Source organism: Symphalangus syndactylus, chromosome 1 (assembly GCF_028878055.3).
Source record: "Symphalangus syndactylus isolate Jambi chromosome 1, NHGRI_mSymSyn1-v2.1_pri, whole genome shotgun sequence".
Classification (NCBI taxonomy): domain Eukaryota; kingdom Metazoa; phylum Chordata; class Mammalia; order Primates; family Hylobatidae; genus Symphalangus; species Symphalangus syndactylus.
In genome coordinates this window covers 113885117-113907708 of record NC_072423.2, presented here as the reverse complement: position 1 = coordinate 113907708, position 22592 = coordinate 113885117, and the positions used below count along the sequence as shown (strand labels likewise).

Below are 22592 nucleotides of genomic sequence, written 5' to 3'. Positions count from 1 at the left end.
ATGTGCCACCACACCTGGCTACTTTTTGTATTCTTAGTAGAGACAGGGTTTCACCATGTGGCCAGGCTGGTCTCGAACTCCTGACCTCGTGATCTGCCCACCTTGGCCTCTCAAAGTGCTGGGATTACAGGCATGAGCCACCGCACCCAGCCTCCCAGGTGTAGTTTTTTGTTTTTTATTTTTTTAAGATGGAGTCACCCAGGATGAAGTGCAACAGCACAATTTCAGCTCACTGCAACCTCCGCCTCCCAGGTTCAAGCTATTCTCCTGCCTCAGCCTCCAGAGTAGCTGGGATTACAGGCGTGTGCCACCACACCCAGCTAATTTTTGTATTTTTAGTACAGATGGGGTTTCACCATGTTGGCCAGGCTCAAACTCCTGACCTCGTGGATCTGCTCGCCTCAGCGTCCCAAAGTGCTGAGATTACGGGCGTGACCCACTGCAACCAGCCTGTAGTTTTATTTTTAAGTAGTCATTAGAACACAGGGATTTTACATAATGTCCTTCAAACCTCCTCAGTATCTTTATTAATGCTTCAGTGTTAATAAGAACCCCCACATTTTTTGCTTAGGCAGTCTTTGCTATTGCATCGGTTACTGTTTTTAGTAAACAGAACTAGGTAACCAATTATATTTAAGAGTACAAAATGGTACAGATGAAATAGACTGGTTATGAGTTGCTAACTGTTAATGCTGAATAACGGATACAGAGGAATTTATAATACTGTACTATTCTCTTCAGACACAAAAAGAGTTGGCATGTCTATAATAAAGTTTTTCAGAATTACATAAGAAATATAATTATACAAGTAGACAGTATGAAGTTGAGGGGAAAATTATATAGTTCCTGTACAACATCCCTTAAGGGTCAGAAGTGTAATACAGTAGAAAAACACACAAAACCAAAACAATATCTTATAGATAAGAGTTGAGAGTAAATATAACTTTTAAGTAATTCAAATTAAAATTTTATATCCTTATATCTGAACAGCCTATTTCCCCATCAGAAGCAGCAAAATTAGTAGAAACAATACTTACCCATATCTCTGGAACTGATAGTCAAACGTTAACTCTGAGCCTGAAGGAACCAGTTTGGTGGTAAAAAACCCAACCCTCAGTTGTCCGTTCACAGTCCACTGAGATGATGTTTGAAAACAAAAGAAATTAGTAACTTATTAGTGTGTGTGTGTGCATATATAAAGATCATCACCATCCGCCTTAATTATGCAAATGGGTCTTTAGGCAATGAAGGTTTTCCCAAATAGCACATGGAGACTTTTTTCTTTAAAAGAAGTAAAATATTTAAGTGTAACTCTCATTCTACGGACTACCAGATTGGATATATCTCTAATTCGTCTCTAATAAAAGTAACTGCTAAAAAAAAAGAAAATAAAGTAACTGCTACTTTAATTTATCTTAACATTTCCATACAGTAAAGATTCACTTGTACTAAAAATTGGCAAATAGAGGATGCTCGTGTCACTGAGTATCAAAGGCAAGTCTATATTAACATATTTTAAGGCCGGTCGCGGTGGCTCACGCTTGTAATCCCAGCACTTTGGGAGGCCGAGGCGGGCGGATCACAAGGTCAGGAGATCGAGACCACGGTGAAACCCCGTCTCTACTAAAAATACAAAAAATTAGCCGGGCGTTGTGGTGGGCGCCTGTAGTCCCAGCTACTCAGAGAGGCTGAGGCAGGAGAATGGCGTGAACCCAGGAGGCGGAGCTTGCAGTGAGCTGAGACTGCGCCACTGCACTCCAGCCTGGGCGACAGAGCAAGACTCCGTCTCAAAAAAAAAAAAAAAAAAAAACATATTTTAAAAGTAACCATGTTGTAAGATAAGATGAGATATAGAAACTAGGAAACACTGATCTTAAAAGTTTAATTCCATGAAGCGGTGGTCATCTGGGTGAGTATAGTGAAAGGGACATCAGAACAGATGCATAAGACTCAAGAATTAAAATGGGGGCAGATACACGGGAGGCAGATCTTTTAGTTCCAAAACATGTAAGCAAGTCAAGGACTGAGGAGCTCTGATCCAGACAATTTGCACATGTTACTAATGAAAACTCTGGACTTGCAGAGATTAAGGGACACTGTACAGTGAGAGTCTCATAGCTAGACATGTGGCCACCAGCTCTGGCAGAACTATAACCAAAACCTAGGCTGAATGATTCCACAGTAGGTTCTCCTTTTTGTTACACAACCTGGCTCTTGGAAGAGCCATGCATAAAATCTATTAGCGTATAGTTCAAAGGGCAAAAAATACCCAGACTCAAAAGCACTATTTCAACATGAGAGGAAATCAATGATATACATTTGCAGAGCGGGTTCATAGCTTTAACCTAAAAAAGTTACAATCCCAGCTGGGTGCGGAGGCTCACACCTGTAATCTTAACACTTTGGGAGGCCAACGGGGGTGGATTGCTTGAGGCCAGGAGTTCGACACCAGCCTGGCCAACATGGCAAAACCTCGTCTCTACTAAAAATACTTAAAAAATTAGCTGGACGTGATGGCATGCACGTGTAATCCCAGCTACTTGGGAGGCTGAGGCAGGAGAATCGCGTGAATCCAGGAGGCGGAGGTTGCAGTGAGTCGAGATCATGTCACTGCACTCCAGCATGGGCAAAAAAAAAGATACAATCCCTCTCAATGTCAGTCGTTCAGTCCCTCATCAGTGTTATTAAAAGTCAAATGTTGCACCTAGATAAGACCTGATAAAGAATCCAAATACACACTGAACTTTCAAAATTAAAATTTAGTTTTGTATTTTGGCACCATTAAAATAATATATAAAATAATTAGGGGCAAGGAAGGAGGGGTGACAACTAAATGCAATGTGAGTTCCTGGATTGGATCCTGGACCACAAAAACAACAGCTGTCAAAATTTGAATAAGGTCTTTATATTACTTAATAGCATTCCCTGGATCTGATCCTTTTATTATGGTTATATATGATGTTAACATGGGGAAAGCTAGGTGAAGACTGATATATGGGTGTAGTCAATACTATTTTTCTAACATTCCTATAAATCTAAACTTATTTCAAAATAAAATCTTAAATAATAAAGTAGAATAGGAAAAAGGGACTAAAAAATTCATGAGTACCTTAGATATGGGATCTAAAATTAATGGTCAGAACAGCAATCGTGAACAAATACCTCAAACTCTAAATCCACCTCAACTTACTTTTTGGGTTTCACAGTTTGGTTCACAGCTGTGATTCATGAAACGAGAGCAATTTCCTTTTTGAGTGGCATCTATTATCTGGGAGAAGAGGATCATTTAAGAATTAAAAAATAATACCTTAAATATTCATGCAATTACCTGCAAAACTACATACATCTCTTATGCATCAATTAAAAAAAAGATTGTGCTGCGAAACCTAACCAGTTAAAGTAGGGCAGCGAGCCCTCCTGACTACCAGCTTCATAGTTTTTCCACTGTAAACAACGGCTCAGTTTCCATTATTTCTAACTGAAGACAGATGACACTGTGAATTAAATTAACCCATTCAATCAAAAAAAATTTACACATTTTACAAAGGAAAAGCATTAAGACAAATGTAAGATACATGCAATGCACACGCATGCACACACACACACTCCCTTACCCCCACTTTGCCCTTGCTTCAGAGAACTGTCACACTGCCTCACACTTCAAAGTGACAAATACCTAACTGATGCTTTTGGAAGATCTGCTAATTATTAACTTTTGCCCATAGGCAAAATTATCTTTATCAGTGTCTCCCCCATTTATCCTTAGCCATTTCTTATATTCTATTACATCCCAATCTCACTGCATGGTATAATACTTCACTTTAAAGTGTGGGCTATGTCACAATGCCATAGATCTCAACCTTGAGTGTGTATCCAAATCCCATGGAGAGTTTGTTAAAACTTGCTGAACCCATCCCTAGGGTTAAACTAAACAGCTCTGGGGTTAGGTCCCTAGAATTTACATTTCCACACTGAATACAGAGGCAGATATATGAGAATTGAACTGAATTCTATTAAGCCAGACATTAAAGAGATCTATAAAAATGTAAAGCATGCAACTCTTTTCACTAAAAAAAAAAAAAAAAAAAATTAAATAATCATTTTCCAAGGCCAGGCACAGTGGTTTATGCCTGTAATCCCAGTGCTTTGGGAAGTTGAGGCAGGCAGGAGGATTGCTTCAGGTCAGAAGTGAGACCAGCCTGGGCAACACAGCAAGACCCTGTCTCTACAAAAAATTTACAAATAAGCCAGGCATGGTGGCATGTGCCTGTAGTTCCAGCACCTCAGGAGACTGAGGTGGGAGGACTGCTTGAGCCCAGCAGTTCAAGGCTGCTGTGAGCTATCATCATGCCACTGCACCCCAGGCTGGGCAACAGAGCAAGACCCTGACTCAAAAAAAAAAAAAGTTATTTTTCATAATACCATGTTATTTTTATCAATAAGTAATGGGCTTACTATTGTTACAGTTATCAACAGGTTCTTTGAAACTGCAACTTACAAAAGCAAAACAACATACAAGGAAACCAATTTTACCATAGGCTAACGGATATTAAACAATAGTTAAGTTCCTATGGCATATTTCTGGCCACAAAACATCAACAAACTTCTAAATAAAGACCAAAGTGGGCTGGGCGTAGTGGCTCATGCCTGTAATCCCAACGCTCTGGGAGGCCAATCTGGGCCAACACTCAAGTGATCCTCTGTTTTAGCCTTCAGTCTGAACCCTTGGAGCAGCTGTAACTAGATGCATGCAAAACCATGCCCGATTAATTTTGTTTAGTTTTTGTAGAGATGAGGTCTCACTGTGTTGCCCAGGCTGGCCTCCTTTGGCCTCAAATGATTCTCCCACTTGGCCCTAATGTAGTTTTAAACAGACATTCTAAATTTCTCAGTTGTAATTTTTAATATGATTAAGTATAAGTAATTATAACCCACATAACCTATATAAGCAAAAGCACTTTGGGGCCAGGAATTGTGGCTCACACCTATAATACCAGTACTTTGGGAGGCTAAGGCACGTGGATTGCTTGAGGCCAGGAGTTCAAGACCAGCCTGGCCAACACGGCAAAACCCCGTCTCTACTAAAAATACAAAAATTAGCTGGGCATGATGGTGTGTGCCTGTAGTCCCAGCTACTCAGAAGACTGAGGCATAAGAATCACTTGAACCCGGGAGGCAGAGGTTGCAATGAGCCAAGATGGCACCACTGCACTCCAGCCCAGGTAATACAGCAAGACGCTATCTCTTAAAAAAAAAAAAAAAAAAAAAAAAAGGCACTCTGGGGGTCATCAATAATTTCTAAGAGTTGTAATCTAAAACACACTATGTTTATCTTTATATACATATATATGTAATCTATAGATACATATCTATAGATTACATATATATGTAAATTCCTCTCTCTTCCATGTTTTTTTCTACCTTGTCATGCAACAGTAACTTCCACGCTTTTTGTAAACAAATAGACGCTATTTATACTGCTCTGCCCCTCATTTTTGTCGCTTAATATATTTTAGAAATCAGTCGGCAGGACACGGTGGCTCATGCCTATAATCTCAACGCTTTGGTGAGGTCACGAGTTCGAGACCAGCCCGGCCAACGTGGTGAAACCCCGTCTCTACTAAAAATACAAAAATTAGCAAGGCGTGGTGGCGGGCGCCTATAATCCTAGCTACTCAGGAAGCTGAGGCAGGAGAATTGCTTGAACCCAGGAGGCAGGGGATGCAGTGAGCCGAGATCTTGCCACTGCACTCCAGCCTGGGCGACAGAGCGAGACTCCGTTTCAAAAAAAAAAAAAAAAAAAAAAAAAAAAGAAATCAAATTAGTATCAATGGCTCCTTCAAACCTAACAGATCTGTTTCAAGGCAAACATATCCAAGCTGCTTACCTCATCATTCTTCAGGGCCATGAAATAGTAATGGATGTTTTTGTTTCGTGCATACTCCTTCACTCGAGCTTTAAACTCTTTATGATCGAGTACCTCTCCACAATATTCTAGGACAAAGGTGTTCCTGCAAACCAAAAGGAAAAAAATAGCACTTCCTGCCTAGGAGCAGTATGGAAAACATATATGCTCAGGCAAAAATAAGGAATTCAAATAAATACTGCAATGTGGATAAATTTAGTTATTACACAAAATAAATTTCAAACATATGTCAAGTATCTAGCTTCTAACCAAGGTTACTTTTCTCCTTCATAGTACTTTTCAAAGAATGTTCATTCTAAGATGCTTTTATAATTTATACCTACTACCAAAATATATATCCTTTAACTAGATACTAAAACATTCAAGTCTGGCTTAAAATATCAAAAAAAACAGTTATTAACAGCTGGAAAACAGCTCTGAAGAAATCAAGAGACTGAAAAGTTAGAGGATTTTTGCTATAAAAAAAAAAAAAAAAAAAAGGCAGCTGGGCGCAGGGGCTCACGCCTGTAATCCCAGCACTTTGGGAGGTAGAAGCGGGTGGATCACCTGAAGTCAGAAGTTCGAGACCAGCCTGACCAATATGGTGAAACCCCCATCTCTACTAAAAATACAAAAATTAGCCAGGGATGGTGGCGTGCACCTGTAGTCCCAGCTACTTGGGAGGCTGAGACAGGAGAATTGCTTGAACCTGGGAGGCAGAAGTTGCAGTGAGCTGAGATTGTGCCACTGCACTCCAGCCTGGGCAACAGAGTGAGACTCCGTCTCAAAAAAAAAAAAAGGAAAAAGAAAAAAAAAGAAGGAAATTTAAATATAGCAGCTCTTCTGCTGTCTTTACTCTCAAAGGTCTCTAAAAATGTTAAAGATCAAATCTAATCCCCTTTATGTAATGACATTCTCTTTGACTTCTCTTTAGAATGTTATTGGTAATTGTGATTTATCTTCTTCTTTGGCATCTTTCAGTTACCCTATATCTTTGAATGTTCTTTTCTTGATTATTTACCGATTTATTCTGAAGATATTAAATTCTCAGTCTTTTCCCCTTCTCTTCTCTAAAAGCTCATTCTAATCAATGACTTCAACTATTAGTTCTATGCAGACAAATGTTATACTATGTTTTACTCCTAAGTTCTGACATGAAATGGCCTGCCTGAAAGTCTTTTCTTATCTCCTCAAAATAAACATGCCCTAATTCTAATGAAAGAAATTTTTTTTAATGTAAATCTTTTGTATTTGTTTACAACATACTGGCATAATCAATGTACTTATTAAAGGAGTTAACTTTGCCAACTGAAAAAAATTAAATCCTGGCTGGGCGTGGTGGCTCACGCTTGTAATCCCAGCACTTTGGGAGGCCGAGGCGGGCGGATCACGAGGTCAGGAGATCGAGACCACGATGAAACCCCGTCTCTACTAAAAATACAAAAAATTAGCCGGGCGTGGTGGCGGGCGCCTGTAGTCCCAGCTACTCGGAGAGGCTGAGGCAGGAGAATGGCGTGAACCCAGGAGGCGGAGCTTGCAGTGAGCCGAGATTGCGCCACTGTACTCCAGCCTGGGTGACAGAGCGAGACTCCGTCTCAAAAAAAAAAATTAAATCCTTTTACTTTAAAAAATAAAGCAATTAAAAACAAATGAGAAAAGAACACATATATTAAAAAGCAGAGCTCAAAAACAGGATTGAAGGAGTTTATAGTGGATGTATATATATATTTATATAGTAGTCCATCACAAACACATTTAGGTCTCAATAATAAAAATCTGATTATTCATGGGTAAACCTAGAAAGTCAAATTATTACCTCTATAACCAATATTTGAAATGTCCTTTCTAATCTCAGAAGCTTATCATCTTGCAAATAATTTAAAATGATGACAAAATTTGAGGTCCTACAATGTTGGACTCTCCACTTCTAGGATTAGTGCCCTCCCTCAAGAAAAAGAAAAGGCTTCCTTCCTTCCTTCCTCCCTCCTTCCCTCCCTCCCTCCCTCTCTCTCTCTCTCTCTATTTCTTTCTTTCTTTCCCCTCTCTGGCCCAGGCTACAATCTACTCCGCTTGCTGCTGCCCGCGCCCCGGACTGCCTGCGACTGCCGGCGCGCGCGACCGCTGCCTGCCTTATCTCCTTTCGCTGCAGGCACGCGTTCGCCATCTTGGCCACGCTAGTCGCCAGCTCCTGACGCCGAGTGCTCTGCCCGCCTCAGCCTCCCGAGGTACTGGGACTACAGACGGAGTCTCGCTCACCCAGTGCTCGGTGTTGCCCGGGCTGGAGTGCGGTGGCGTGGTCTGGCCTCGCGGCAGCCTCTGCCCCCCAGCCGCCTGCCTTGGCCTACCAGGGTGCTGGGATTGCAGCCCCTGCCCGGCCACCGCCCCATCTGGGAGGTGGGGAGCGCCTCTGCCCGGCCGCCCCGTCTGGGAAGTGAGGAGCGCCTCTGCCCGGCCGCCCCGTCTGGGAAGTGAGGAGCGCCTCTGCCCGGCCACCCACCGTCTGGGAAGTGAGGAGCGCCTCTGCCCGGCCACCCATCGTCTGGGAAGTGAGGAGCGCCTCTGCCCGGCCTCCCATCGTCTGGGAGGTGAGGAGCGCCTCTGCCCGGCCGCCCCGTCCGGGAAGAAGTGAGGAGCGCCTCTGCCCAGCCGCCCCGTCCGGGAAGAAGTGAGGAGCGCCTCTGCCCGGCCGCCCCGTCCGGGAAGAAATAAGGAGCACCTCTGCCCGGCTGCCTCGTCCGGGAAGAAGTGAGGAGCTCCTCTGCCCGGCCGCCCCGTCCGGGAAGAAGTGAGGAGCGCCTCTGCCCGGCCGCCCCGTCTGGGAAGTGAGGAGCGCCTATGCCCGGCCGCCCCGTCTGGGAAGAAATGAGGAGCGCCTCTGCCCGGGCGCCCCATCCGGGAAGAAGTGAGGAGCGCCTCTACCCGGCCGCCCCATCCGGGAAGAAGTGAGGAGCGCCTCTGCCCGGCCACCCATCGTCTGGGAAGTGAGGAGCGCCTCTGCCCAGCCACCCACTGTCTGGGAAGTGAGGAGCGCCTCTGCCCGGCCACCCACCGTCTGGGAAGTGAGGAGCGCCTCTGCCCGGCCACCCACCGTCTGGGAAGCGAGGAGCGCCTCTGCCCGGCCACCCACCGTCTGGGAAGTGGGGAGCGCCTCTGCCCGGCCGCCCCGTCTGGGAAGCGAGGAGCGCCTCTGCCCGGCCACCCATCATCTGGGAAGTGAGGAGCGCCTCTGCCCGGCCACCCCGTCTGGGAAGTGAGGAGCGCCTCTGCCCGGCCGCCTTGTCTGGGAAGTGAGGAGCGCCTCTGCCCGGCCACCCATCGTCTGGGAAGTGAGAAGCGCCTCTGCCCGGCCTCCCATCGTCTGGGAGGTGAGGAGGGCCTCTGCCCGGCCACCCATCGTCTGGGAGGTGAGGAGCGCCTCTGCCCGGCCACCCATCGTCTGGAAAGTGAGGAGCGCCTCTGCCCGGCTGCCCCATCTGGGAAGTGAGGAGTGCCTCTGCCCGGCCACCCATCGTCTGGGAAGTGAGGAGCGCCTCTGCCCGGCCGCCCCATCTGGGAAGTGAGGAGCGCCTCTGCCCGGCCGCCCCGTCCGGGAAGAAGTAAGGAGCGCCTCTGCCTGGCCACCCATCGTCTGGGAAGTGAGGAGCGCCTCTGCCCAGCCACCTATCGTCTGGGAAGGAGTGAGGAGCGTCTCTGCCTGGCCGCCCCGTCTGGGAAGTGAGGAGCTCCTCTGCCCGGCCGCCCCGTGTCTGGGTAGAAGTGAGGAGCTCCTCTGCCTGGCCGCTCCGTCTGGGAGGTCTACCACGGAGGCCAGAAACAATGTGGGGGCTGGACGTGGTGGCTCACGCCTGTGGTCCCGGCACTCTGGGGGGCGAGGCGGGTTGATCACTTCGGGCTAGGAGTTCGAGACCAGTCTGGCCAACTTGGCGAAACATGAAGAATACAACAGACAAACCAACCAACCAACTCAGTGACAACAAAACAGGTCTACCCTGGAGTCATACTCTAATTTTTTCTATTTTCCTCCCTTTCTGATCCTTTATCCCACTTTCTTTTTCTTCCTCTTCCTTCTCCCTCTTGTCAAATAGAGGATTGAGTTATTATCACTGATCCATATAAAGTCCCTCTCTCATTTAACTCCCACCCCCCATTTCTATTCCCCGACTTCCCATGTGCAACCTTCCTAATATGTTTGATACGCATCTTTTTGTTTGTATGTATTTTTAGAAAATGTTTATTGTTTTTGTATGCAAAAAAAATTAATAAAAAAAAAAAAAAAGATGATGATAAAAAAAAAAAAAGAAAAAGAAAAGTCACTTTGGGTGGCTGAAGTGGGGAGGATTGCTTTGACCCAGGAGTTCAAGACCAGCCTGAGAAACGCAGGAAGACCTCATCTTGACAAACAATAAAAAATTAAAAAATTAGCCGGCCATGGTATTATGTGCCTATAGTCCACTACACCAGTTGAAAGGCTGGAGCAGGAGAATTGTTTGAGCCCTGAGTTTGAATCTACAATGAGCTACGATCACATTACTGCACTCCAGGCTAGGTGACAGAGCAAGACCCCGTTGCATTAAAAAAAGAAAAAAAGGCCGGGCACAGTGGCTCAAGTCTGTAATCCCAGCACTTTGGGAGGCCAAGGTGGGTAGATCGCTTAAGCCTGGGAGTTTCAGACCAGCTGGGCAACATGGCGAAACCCCGTCTCTATCAAAATAAATAAATTTAAAAAAATGTTTTAAAACATTTTTTAAAAACTTAAAAAAGAGAGAAAAAGAAAAATGACATCATAGACTGCCTTGTGAATTAAATGTGGTGACTACAAAACATATTATTATCCAGGATCTGGAACTGCACACATAAAAAAATTTCCAATCCCTCTCCTGCCAAAAATCTATCTTCCCTAAACTTACTCATTTAAGGCTTAATTACCTGCTTTTGAAAGGTAGTATGAAAAATAAAAATAAAGCACATTGATGTCATCTGGCATCGATATTATGCCCATTTGACAAATAAGACAGAGTTTGGATAATGTAGGTGATCTATCCAACTTCACAAAGTTCGATTACAGCCTGGGATTCAAACTCCACCTAAATAACTATTTACCTCATTATATTATAAAGATGCTTTCTTGAATTATACTAAAATATTCAATTCTAATGATATTACTCTCAAATCACCTTATTTAGAAAAAGTTCTTAAATATCGGAGCCTGACCAGCCACTAAAATCACTCAGAGTAGAGACCCCACATCAGGAAGTCAGAAGGATATACCAACACACATGGATCTAACAGTTTGACCTTAAGGAAGCAGCTGAGAGAAGCATCTCAAAGTCCTCAGGAATTTGGGGAATGTAGGAAGAGTGGCTAGACCCTCCAGCTGCCTAACCTCCGAAAAACTAAATGAGGCCAGTGTAAAAGTCTATCATGCAGTCCTTAAAACTCTAAGATTTAGGTTTCTTAGAGAAGCTATGTGTCTCAATTAAAAACCAAAATAAAAACAAAAACAAAGCAGAAAAACATCAAATTGCCTGGCATGCAGTGACTAAATCCCATGAAGGCAAAGGCAATGAGAAGTGTGATTCTTATGATTCTTATTAATCTTTTACTAAGCCTGAAATTTGTTCCTGGCTGAATAGGGTTACATCATTGAACTCCTTCTCCTTAAAGCCTGTTCAGGGCAACAGGGCTCTACTATGGCAGGTGGGTGGGGACAGAAATTGTCACTGTCACTGCAATGCTATGGAAGGTTTAGGGGTTAAGGATAATGTCTGCTACTCTCTTTAAGCTTCATCAAAAAAAGATTGATAGATAAAAAAGAGACAGGCAGACAGAGAATGTAAAATAAAGCAAACAGAACAAAATGTTAATAACTATAAAATCTAAGTGGTGCTTATATGGATGCTAACTGTTCAACTCTTTCAACTTTTCTGTAAGTTTGAAACTTTTTATTAATAAAACGGGCCAGGTGTGGTGGCTCACGCCTGTAATACCAGCACTTTGGAAAGCCAAGGTGAGAGGATCACTGGAGCTCAGGAGTTCGAGACCAACCTGGGCAACACGGCAAAACCCTGTCTCTACTAAAAATACAAAAAAATTAGCAGAGTATGGTAGTGTCCACCTGTAGTCCCAGCTACTGAAGAGGCTGAGGTGAGAGGATCACCTGAGCCCAGAAGGTTGAGGCGGCAGTAAGCTGTGATCGTGCCACTGCATTCGAGCCTGGGCAACAGAGTGAGACCCTGCGTCGAAAAACAACAAAAAAAAAAGTGGAGGGGAAAGATGGCTTCTAAAAAAGCCTCATTTCGGCCGGGCATGGTGGCTCACCCCTGTAATTACAGCACTTTGGGAAGCCAAGCCAGGCAGATCACCTGTAGTCAGGAGTTCGAGACCAGCTGGGCCAACATGGTGAAACCCCATCTCTACTAAAAATACAAAAATTAGCTGGGCATGGTGGCGCACACCTGTAATCCCAGCTACTCAGGAGGCTGAGGCAGGAGAATCACTTGAACCTGGGAAGCAGAGGTTGCAGTGAGCCATGATCGTGCCACTGTGCTCCAGCCTGAGTGACAGAGCAAGACTCCATCTCAAAAAAAAAAAAAGCCTCATTTGCCCAAATGTCCATCAACTAACAAAAGGATATACAAAATATCGTGTACCCATACAAGAGTATTATTCAGCCATAAATAGGAATTAAGTGCTGACACATGCTGCAATACAGATGAAACCTGAAAAACATAATGCTAAGTGAAAGAAGCCAGACACAAAAGGCCACATATTGTATAATTTCATTTATATGAAATACTGAGAATACATCAACCCACAGAAACAGACAGCAAATTAGTGGCTGCCAGGCCTAGGAGGAGGTGGGTATGAGAAGATTCTGCTTAACAGGTACAGAGTTCCCATTTCAGATAATGAAAATGTTTTGGACACAGACAAAGGTGGCGGTTGCACAAGATTATGAATGCACTAAATGGTACTGAATTGTAAACTTTAAAATGGTCAATCTTATATTATGTGAATTTTACCTCAATTAAAACCCTATCTGGTATCCAATTACATTAAGTCAACCTGGACTGTCTTCTCTTCCTACAACTGGGAGATTTCCTAAAACTACAGGGGTTTTGGTGGTAACCTGCTTTTTTGGTGGGGTCCGCCATGGCACTTTAACACTAACTAGCAACTTAGCTCCAAATAATTTCTCATCCTCTGTAAATCTGACAATCTGTCCTTATTAAATGGTAATACTCTACCAGTAAACAACTCAAGAGTTTTGACTAGTTTATGAAATTCATAAACTACTGGTATTACCATCATCATGTGGAAGTTATAGGAGTAGGAAGGTATGGGAAACACAGAAACATTAAGTCCTAGTATATTGTACCAAAGCAGGGTTCTCTGTGAATAGCTGAAGAAAACGAAAGAGCTTTAGGAAATTTTAACCTGGCTCATAAACTGAAGCCATACATCCTTTCCTCCCTTCCCTAATCTCCTTTCCCCCCTTCCCCAATCTCCTTTCCCCTTAATATGAGAAGAGCACTGAGCTATCAAAGAGTGTCTGTTGCAAATAACAGAATTTAGATCAGGTTTGAAGCTGTGTATTTTACTGCAGATACCACAAAAGACCAGCGTCCAGACAGCTCATCCACTATTGTCCCTGTAAGAGAGGCTTGTGTTCAAACTGTGGTTCCTTTAAAAAAAAAAAAAAAAAAAAAAAAAAAAAAAACTCTCAAGAAGACCTGGCTGGCTAGGGCAGAAGAAGGCATTTTTGAATATGTGCGTCTGGACTAGAACTAGTGATTTTGGAAATTCAATGGGCTGCTTTGAGAGGTATTGAGTTCTGTATCATTAACAGTGTTCAAAGGAAGTGTAACCAATTATTTGTTTAAAATATGATAAAGAATCCAATAAATTGGATATGGGGTATATGACAATTCTGTGGGATATTTGTTTCAAATAAACAATTAAAAACCAGTTATGAGAAGCCTAGGCAACATAGTGAGGACCCCATCTCTACAAAAAATGGAAAAATAAAGTAGCTGGGCATAGTGGCTCACACCTATAGTCTCAGCTACTCAGAAGACTGAGGCAGGAGGATAAATTGAGCCTGCGAGGTCGAGACTGCAGTGAGCTATGATTGTGCCAGGACACTCCATCGAGGGTGACAGGGCAAGACCCCGTCTCAAAAAAATAAAAAACAATAAAAACCAGTTATGAGCCAGGATGTGTTTTTACAAAACTTAGAGAAATCTATGAGGTTCCTACTAGCCCCCTTTTTGTGTAACAAAACATGTTTTTTTCTGATTGGTTCCCAAAAGGATAGATTAATATAAACATCATTTCTTATCTTCAAAAGAAAAAAAAAAGAACAAATTGCTTATCAAAAGATACATGAGGATTCCTGTCATAAAACCAAATTATTGCCAAGGGGAAAACAGTGAGAAAAAAAATTATCGTCTTTATTACCTGTGTTTTGAATTCCCACAATAAACAGATTAAACCCCACCAAGTCCTGCCCCAACTCCAACTCCAAGTCCTGCTCAGAGGGTTCTGAAAGAATAGTTATGTCTACGTTACTAGAATCCAGCAAATGTTTTATTTCCTTCCATTTTTTCTTTTATATATTTTTTAAATGTTTCAACCATAAACACATGTAATCTGTTTATATTTAACTTCAAAGAGGCACTTGACTTTCATTAAGAATACTTTTTTTTTTTTTTGGAGACAGTCTTGCTCTGTCCCCCAGGCTGGAATGAAGTGCCATGATCTCGGCTCACTGCAACCTCCTCCTCGTGGGTTCAAGCAAATTCTCCTGCCTCAGCCTCCCGAGTAGCTGGGATTACAGGTGTGCGCCATCATGCCTGGCTAATTTTTGTTTTGTTTTTTGAGACAGAGTTTCACTCTTGTCGCCCAGGCTGGAGTACAATGGAGCAATCTCGGCTCACTGCAACCTTCGCTTCCCCGGTTCAAGAGATTCTCCTGCCTCAGCCCCCCAAGTAGCTGGGATTATTGGTGCCTGCCACCACATCGAGCTAATTTTTGTATTTTTAGTAGAGACAGGGTTTCACCACACTGGCCGGGCTGGTCTTGAACTCCTGACCTCAGGTGATCTGCCCACCTCGGCCTCCCAAAGTGCTGGGATTACAGGCGTGAGCCACCACGTCCAGCCTAATTTTGGGTTTTTTGTTTGTTTTTGAGATGGAGTCTTGCTCTGTCTCCCAGGCTAGGGTACAGTGGCATGATCTCCACTCACTGCAACCTCCGCCTCCCAAGTTCAAGCGATTCTCCTACTTCAGCCTCCTGGGTAGCTGGGATTATAGGCGTGCGCCACCACACCCATCTAATTTTTGTATTTTTAGTAGAGATGGGGTTTCGCCATGTTGGCCAGGCTGGTCTCGAACTCCTGACTTCAGGTGATCCACTCACCTTGGCTTCCCAAAGTGCTGGGATTACAAGCATGAGTCACCATGCCTGGCCAAGAATACTTTAAATATGCTATATATAAGGAAATTAAACATTTCCAGGAAATACTGAATATGGTAGAAAATAAAGTGAACCTTTTGGTGTATTATATTAAAAACTTACATCAGTTAGATGGAAAGCAACATTTATTCATTCAAGAAATGTTTAATGATTATCTATCAAGTATGTTTTAATTCTTAACCTTGATATGCTCAGGTATTCTCTTCTACCCTTTTTTTTTTTTTTTTTAAGAGACAAGAGATCACTGCCATCCAGGCTAGAATGCAGTGGCGTGATCACAGCTCACTGTAACCTTGAACTCCCAGGCTCAAGCAGTCCTCCCACTCAGCTTCCCATAGTGCTAAGATTACAGGCATGAGCCACTGCACCTGGCCTTCTCTTCTACTCTTATCCCAACTCAATTTTATGTATACTAATGAATTCTGTCCCGACTCCTTTTTATATAGCTTTATAGAGATTCTGGGGGTCCACAGTAAACACTTGGTACTTGCTTGGAATTAAAGAAAACATAATTACCAAAAAAGAAAAAAAGATTTTTTAAACAACAAGCTAGCTACCAAGTGGTCATTCTATATAATAATCATCATTAAACCTCAGTGTAATAAAGAAATTATTTCCCTACAAAAACATCTAAGTTCAACACCACAAAAATGAAGTGAAGGCCGGGCGCGATGGCTCACACCTGTAATCCCAGCACTTTGGGATGCCAAAGTGGGCAGAAAACTTGCAGTCAGAGTTCGAAACCAGCCTGGCCAACATGGTGAAACAACGTCTCTACCAAAAAATACAAAAAAAATTAGCTGGACATGGTGGCATGAGCCTGTAGTTCCAGCTACTTGAGAGGCTGAGGCAGGAGAATTGCTTGAATCCAGGAGGTAGAGGTTCCAGTGAGCCAAGATCGCGCCACTGCACTCCAGTCTGGGTGACAGAGTGAGAACTTGTCTCAAAAAAAAGAAGAAGTGAAAGGTAATTAAACCAGAACTTACGAAGGAAGGTCTTTGGCAGCTCTCAAGCCCCAGCCTTTCTTTTCTGTGAGTATGACTTCCACATCTGCATGCTGTTTTCTCTGAAACCGTCTATTGGAACAATAATCCCCATTTGGACACCGAGAAGAACTGAAATGAGAAAAGGAGGAAATTTAATTCTTTAAAGCAGCAAAAGAACCAAAGTAACTTTGAAAAAATGTGTTAGTATAACTACATATATACATACTTTTATGGTATAATTAGCATATGTATGACTAACCCCCAACTAAGCCTTCCTTTCCTTCCATCACAAAGGGATTCCTTAGAACTGAGTATCTACATTGTTATTTAAACAGATCATACCCACAATACAGCCTTGACATCTGGTCATCACAGGATGTATCTACCACTCCCTAGGTGTCTAGAATACATTTTCCAGCTGCATGTAAGCTTTCAGTACATTGACAACTCTGCAGAACTTATTTTCTGTAAGTGCACCTTCCCTTCCTTCTACTCTAATCACTTTTAATTTCATTTTTTGAATGCAGCTAACTTGATCTACAATTGAGAAAATCTAAAGCCATTATTAAACGTATCCTTGTTCAGAGTAAACAGAATAACATGGCACCGCCCTTCTCCCATGGATCCTAGAGTAAAAATGATAAAATCAAACAGTGATTGACTTGACTTAATATGTGATAGATACAAAGGTTTTTAACGATGATTAAAACTACACGAGAGGGGGCTGAGTGCGGTGGTTCATGCCTGTAATCCCAGCACTTTGGGAGGCCGAGGCAGGTGGATCACTTGAGGTCAGGAATTCAAGACCACCCTCGCCAACATAGTGAAACCCTGTCTCTCTGAAAAATACAAAAATTAGCCGGGCATGATGGTGCACGCCTGTAATCCCAGCTACTTGGGAGGCTGAGGCAGGAGAATTGCTTGAACCCAGGAGGCAGAGGCTGTAGTGAGTCAAGATTGCACCACTGCACTCTAGCCTGGGCGACAGAAGGAGACTGTCTCAAAAAAAAAAAAAAAAAAAAAGACCACTAGAAATTACCAATCATTTTGAATACATTATTATTTATTGCCAACCCAGCAGCAAATACCATTTTTGGCAATGGTCAAAGGATGAAGGATTTGCTCTAGAGTGAGGCAGTATAAAGGAAAGCTTTCAGGAGGGAAGAGAATTTAAGGCAGAATCTCTAATGATAGGTAGGATATGCATAAAGAAAGCTGGAGATATAACTGTCCCTGCCTGTGTGCAGAAGAAACAGGAAAACAATCCCTGTTTGGACAAAGGGAAATGAAACAACTGAAGATAACTGGTAAGAAAGGTGAGTTGCTGGAGGATGAAAAGACAGGCTGATGATATGCTATGAAGGGCTCTGAATACAAGGCTAAGTTTGAACCTAATCATGAGAACAACCGAGAACTACTAAAAGCTTAAGTGTGTGAATAATATGAACAAGTATTTTTCTTCATGTATGCTTCACAAGGTTGGCAGGAAAACCCAGAAGAATGACTAGGGCAACAATATGAAGTTAGAACAATGCTAACTCTATGTCTTTTCTTGTTACATCTGTACTGTCATCTCTCTCTCTAGTTTAGATAAAAGAATACCAAAAATCCTTTCTCTTTATTTTTTCAAGGTATATATATTTTATTTTTGCAAGACTATAACATGAGCAAAACCAAAAACTGAGCTTTGAGAAAAAAACACTTCACCAACATCAAAAATAAGGTATACTCTTTCCATGTTAAAGACAAGAATATATTTTTCATCAATCAGATTGGTTAAAAAAATTTTTTTGAGACAAGGTCTCGCTCTGTCACCCAGGCTGGAGTACAGTGGAGTGACAGCTCACTGCAACCTCCACCTCCTCGGTTCAGGTGCTTCTCCTGCCTCAGCCTCCAGAGTAGCTGGGATTACAGGTGTGTGTCATCATGACTGGCTCATTTTTGTATTTTTTAGTAGAGATGGGGTTTCACCATGTTGGCCAGGCTGATCCTAAACTCCTGGCCTCAAGTAATCTGCCTGCCTCAGCCTCCCAAATAGCTGGGATTACAGGCATGAGCCACTATGCCTGGCCAAAATTAAGTTTTTTAATGTAAAGATATTTACTATTTATAAGAACAATACAGAAGCAAATGTCTGTCAACAGAATAATTACCGGCTAACTATGAATAGAATACATAATGCAGTCAAGAGAAAGATTAAGGCAGGTCTGTACATAGAGCTCTGATTAGGTCTGATTAGCAAATCCAAGCAAGTATATAGAATAAGATTTTATCTGTATACATAAAAAGAGGAAAACATCTACCTATGCTAGCACAGGCATTAAAAGTTTTCTGGAAAAACGACAAAACAATGGGATTGATGTTTGGGAGAAGAAGACATTCACTTTATGCATTTCTGAAATGTTAGGGTTTTATTTCACTTCATAGTGAAAGCTAAAAAATACCAACATTTACCTCCTAGGATATGAATATTATAAAAGATAAAAAAGTACTGAATAGAAATTAATATTATAGGACTACTTTACAGAGCACTTACAACATGGTGGGTACTGTAATCTAATGCACAATGCAAGCGATATTTGTTGCCCTATTTTTTTTTTTTTTTTTGAGACAGAGTCTTGCTGTGTCACCCAGGCTGGAGTGCAGTGGCGCGATCTCGGCTCACTGCAAGCTCCGCCTCCCGGGTTCAGGCCATTCTCCTGCCTCAGCCTCCCGAGGAGCTGGGACTACAGGCGCCCGCCAACACGCCCAGCTAATTTTTTTTTTGTATTTTTAGTAGAGACAGGGTTTCACCGTGTTAGCCAGGATGGTCTCGATCTCCTGACCTCGTGATCCGCCCGCCTCGGCCTCCCAAAGTGCTGGGATTACAGGCTTGAGCCACCGCGCCCGGCCTTGTTGCCCTATTAATATCTGTTTTCTACTATACATCAAAGTGTCTACTATACTTTTTTGCTTATAGTCATCCATAGGTAGGAGAAAGGTTAAATTTTATTCTTCATTGATAATTCAATATTTAGAGACATTTAATAGAAGTGTTGAGCAAAAGCCGAGCATTCTAATTTACTTACCATTCAATCATGAGAAGACGATTAAGACAATCTTCCCCACATGCTATTTCACCTTGAGCTCTTTCATCTTTAGAAAGAGGTGTACACTCACACTGCATTCGCTTAATATCTCGATGAGATTTATTCTTCTTTCTATTGGGTAAAATTTCATAAAAACTGATTAAATAAATTTCCTGGTAAAGATATAACATATGTAATCAAGTATGTGCTAAATCTCATTAGATTCTTTTGGGTTTTTTTAAACAGGGTCTTGTTCTGTCACCCAGGCCAGGGTGCAGTGATGCGATCATGGCTCACTGCAGCCTCAACCTCCTGGATTCAAATGACCCTCCCACTTCCACCTCCTGAATAGCTGGGACCACAGCTCATGCCACCACGCTTGGTTTTTGTTGTTGTTGTTTGTTTGTTTTTAATATTCTGTAGAGACAGGGTCTCTCTATGTTACTCAGGCTGGTCTTGAACTCCTGGGCTCAAGAAATCCCCCTGCCTCCACTTCCCAAAGTGCTGCAATCACAGGCATGACCCACTATGCCTGGCTAGATTCACATTTAATGATTCCTGTAAGTCAACCATTCAAAATAAAACATCTAATTATTAGTACTTGTGAGACTGAAAATCCTAAGAACTGTGTTACCAAAAAAAAAAAAAAAAACATGAGAAGGGCAACCCTAACCTTGGCAAATGGGGAAGATAAGATGAGTTCAAGACTAATCATTCTGGAACTCAGCCCTTATTTCGTAGTCCAGGTCAGCTAAGCCTTGGATTCTGAACAGTTTCAAGTGTTAAAGTCATACTTTAACATGCATTTCAAATAGTGGCATAGTTGGTTAAAGTTAAGTTTAAGAATCAGACCTCATGGATGAGCAAACAATAGTTGAGATATAAGATTGAGGGAGAAAAGGGGTTTCTAAAAAAATGAGAGTGAGTTCTAACTCAATCCAATATTTCAGACTATCTTTCAGTAACATCACATTTGCATAAATTTTGTTTAAAAGCAGACTGAATTTTTTAAATGAAGTGTAATTACAGAATAATCAGGTAAATGTTTAAGAGAGCTAAACTTTCTCCATGCAGACAGATTTATTTTGGAGAAGAACATAAACTGCTAAAATTTGATTGGGTTCATAATAACCCACTCCAGAGTGTGCTAAGTAAAAGTGAAAATGTGATTATTTATTGGCCTTTTTGCTGATGAACTAGTCTTTTACCCTGGTCTAAAAAAAAAAAAACAAAACAACCAAAGATGGTCAAAAAAGATCTGTTAAGATATGTGTAAGATTAGGGAACTATAAGAACTATAACTCACTCTTTGACTATCAAACAGGAAACAGCATAGCTGCTCTAAATGGTTATCTAATCTCCTACCTCTAATCTGCTTTGATCTTCAACATATGTTCTATTCTAGTGGTAATTTTATAAAGTGCCTAAAGAGTGTTATGATAGTTTTAAATAAGTTTAGGTGAAAAGAATGATTCCTCTTGATTAAAGACACAATTCGTTAATGAGTATGTGAATATGCTTAGCCTGAAGATGACTAAACAAAATTATCTATTTAGAAGTACTTAGCTACAATTTTGAAGAATCAGCAGCAGCTTTATTTCATATTGCTCTAGAAGGCTGGAATAGGACGAATGGGCATAGATTTTGGCAGGTAAGCCCTTTTCCATTAAACATAAGAAAAATTTTTTCATTATATTCATATTATTTTTTATAAGAGTTTGTCTTTTTAGTGACTCCTAAATGCCTAGCATATAACAGGCACTTCCAATTTTTGAATAGATAGGCCAGGCGTGGTAGCTCACGCCTGTAATCCCAGTACTTTGGGAGGCCGAGACGGGCGGATCACCTGAGGTCAGAAGTTTGAGACCAGCCTGGCCAACATAGCAAAACCCATCTCTACTAAAAATATAAAAATTAGCTGGGCGTGGTGGCACCCAGCAGAGGTTGCAGTGAGCTGAGATCACACCACTGCACTCCATCCTGGGCGACGAAGTAAGACTCTGTCTCAAAAACAAAAAAAAGTTAAATATATATAAATCCTTCCCACTGCAAAGTGATGGAAGCCCTCTTATGCCTCCACTAACCAAATCTATGTGCACAGTTTTTATATATATATAAAATCAGATATATATAAAATCATATATATATAATCAGATATATATATATATCTGATTCTCAATGCTAAAGAAAAGTCAGAGAATTGGACTGATTAGTTTTATTTATATTCTTTTACAAAGATCTTGTAAGTTCCATTAGTCTACTCACGCAGTTCCTAAAGGGTACTACTTAAAATATTGAATATTTTAAATGTAAACCTAATTTATTACTAGATATAAATGAAAATAGCTGTAAAAGGCTCTCTGTTAAAAGGTTATTTTGTAATAGAAAAACATTTCTGGTAGGACCTACCTTTAAAATTAAGTCTTTTACCTTATACACAGTGGAAAATTTGATTTAATAACATTTTGATGCTTAAAGGTACAATGGCTAGGTTGATTCTCAACTAGCAGGAAAACTTCCAAAAAAGGAGAGTAAGTGGGCAGGATACTTTTTGGTTTTTTAAGTACAATCAACATACATTTACATCAGGAAAATGAGAAAATTATCAAAGAAGGGTTAAAGTTAAAACAGACTGAGAAGCCCTGCTCTAGAGGACTGTGTTTTCATTACTCTTATTCTCATTATAATTTGTTTCATGTTAGGGATTTTTTGATAAACCACTTTATCATTTCTAAAATATTTATTACACTATTGCCAGATTTAATCTATTAACAATAGTCTAAAAAAAAATGAGAGAAGAAAATTATGTTCTAGTCTAGTTCTAACTTTATAAGTACCTGATGTGGTTTGGCTGTTTCCCCACCCAAACTCAACTTGAATTGTATCTCCCAGAATTCCCACGTGTTGTGGGAGGGTCCCAGGAGGAGGTAACTGAATCATGGGGGCTGGCCTTTCTCGTGTTATTCTTGTGATGGTGAATAAGTCACACAAGATCTGATGGGTTTATCAGGGGTTTTCACTTTTGCTTCTTCCTCCTTTTCTCTTGCCACCACCATGTAAGAAGTGCCTTTTGCCTCCTGCAACAATTCTGAGGCCTCCCCAGCCATGTGGAACTGCAAGTCCAATTAAACCTCTTTTTCTTCCCAGTCTCGGGTA

At 41.8% G+C, this 22592-nt stretch overlaps 1 protein-coding gene across 7 annotated transcripts in view; it reads right to left on the bottom strand.

The window, feature by feature from the left end:
- SETD2 (SET domain containing 2, histone lysine methyltransferase) overlaps positions 1-22592 on the bottom strand; it is a 155986-nt gene that overhangs the window by 86506 nt on the left and 46888 nt on the right. For all 7 annotated transcript variants that reach the window (XM_055279447.2, XM_055279439.2, XM_055279455.2 and 4 more), the window contains exons 4-8: positions 19437-19568; positions 16369-16497; positions 5888-6011; positions 3191-3268; positions 1038-1135 (exon numbers count right to left, since the gene is read on the bottom strand). In XM_055279447.2, the coding sequence (XP_055135422.2) occupies positions 1038-1135; positions 3191-3268; positions 5888-6011; positions 16369-16497; positions 19437-19568 (561 nt within the window). The remainder of the gene's footprint in view (positions 1-1037; positions 1136-3190; positions 3269-5887; positions 6012-16368; positions 16498-19436; positions 19569-22592) is intronic.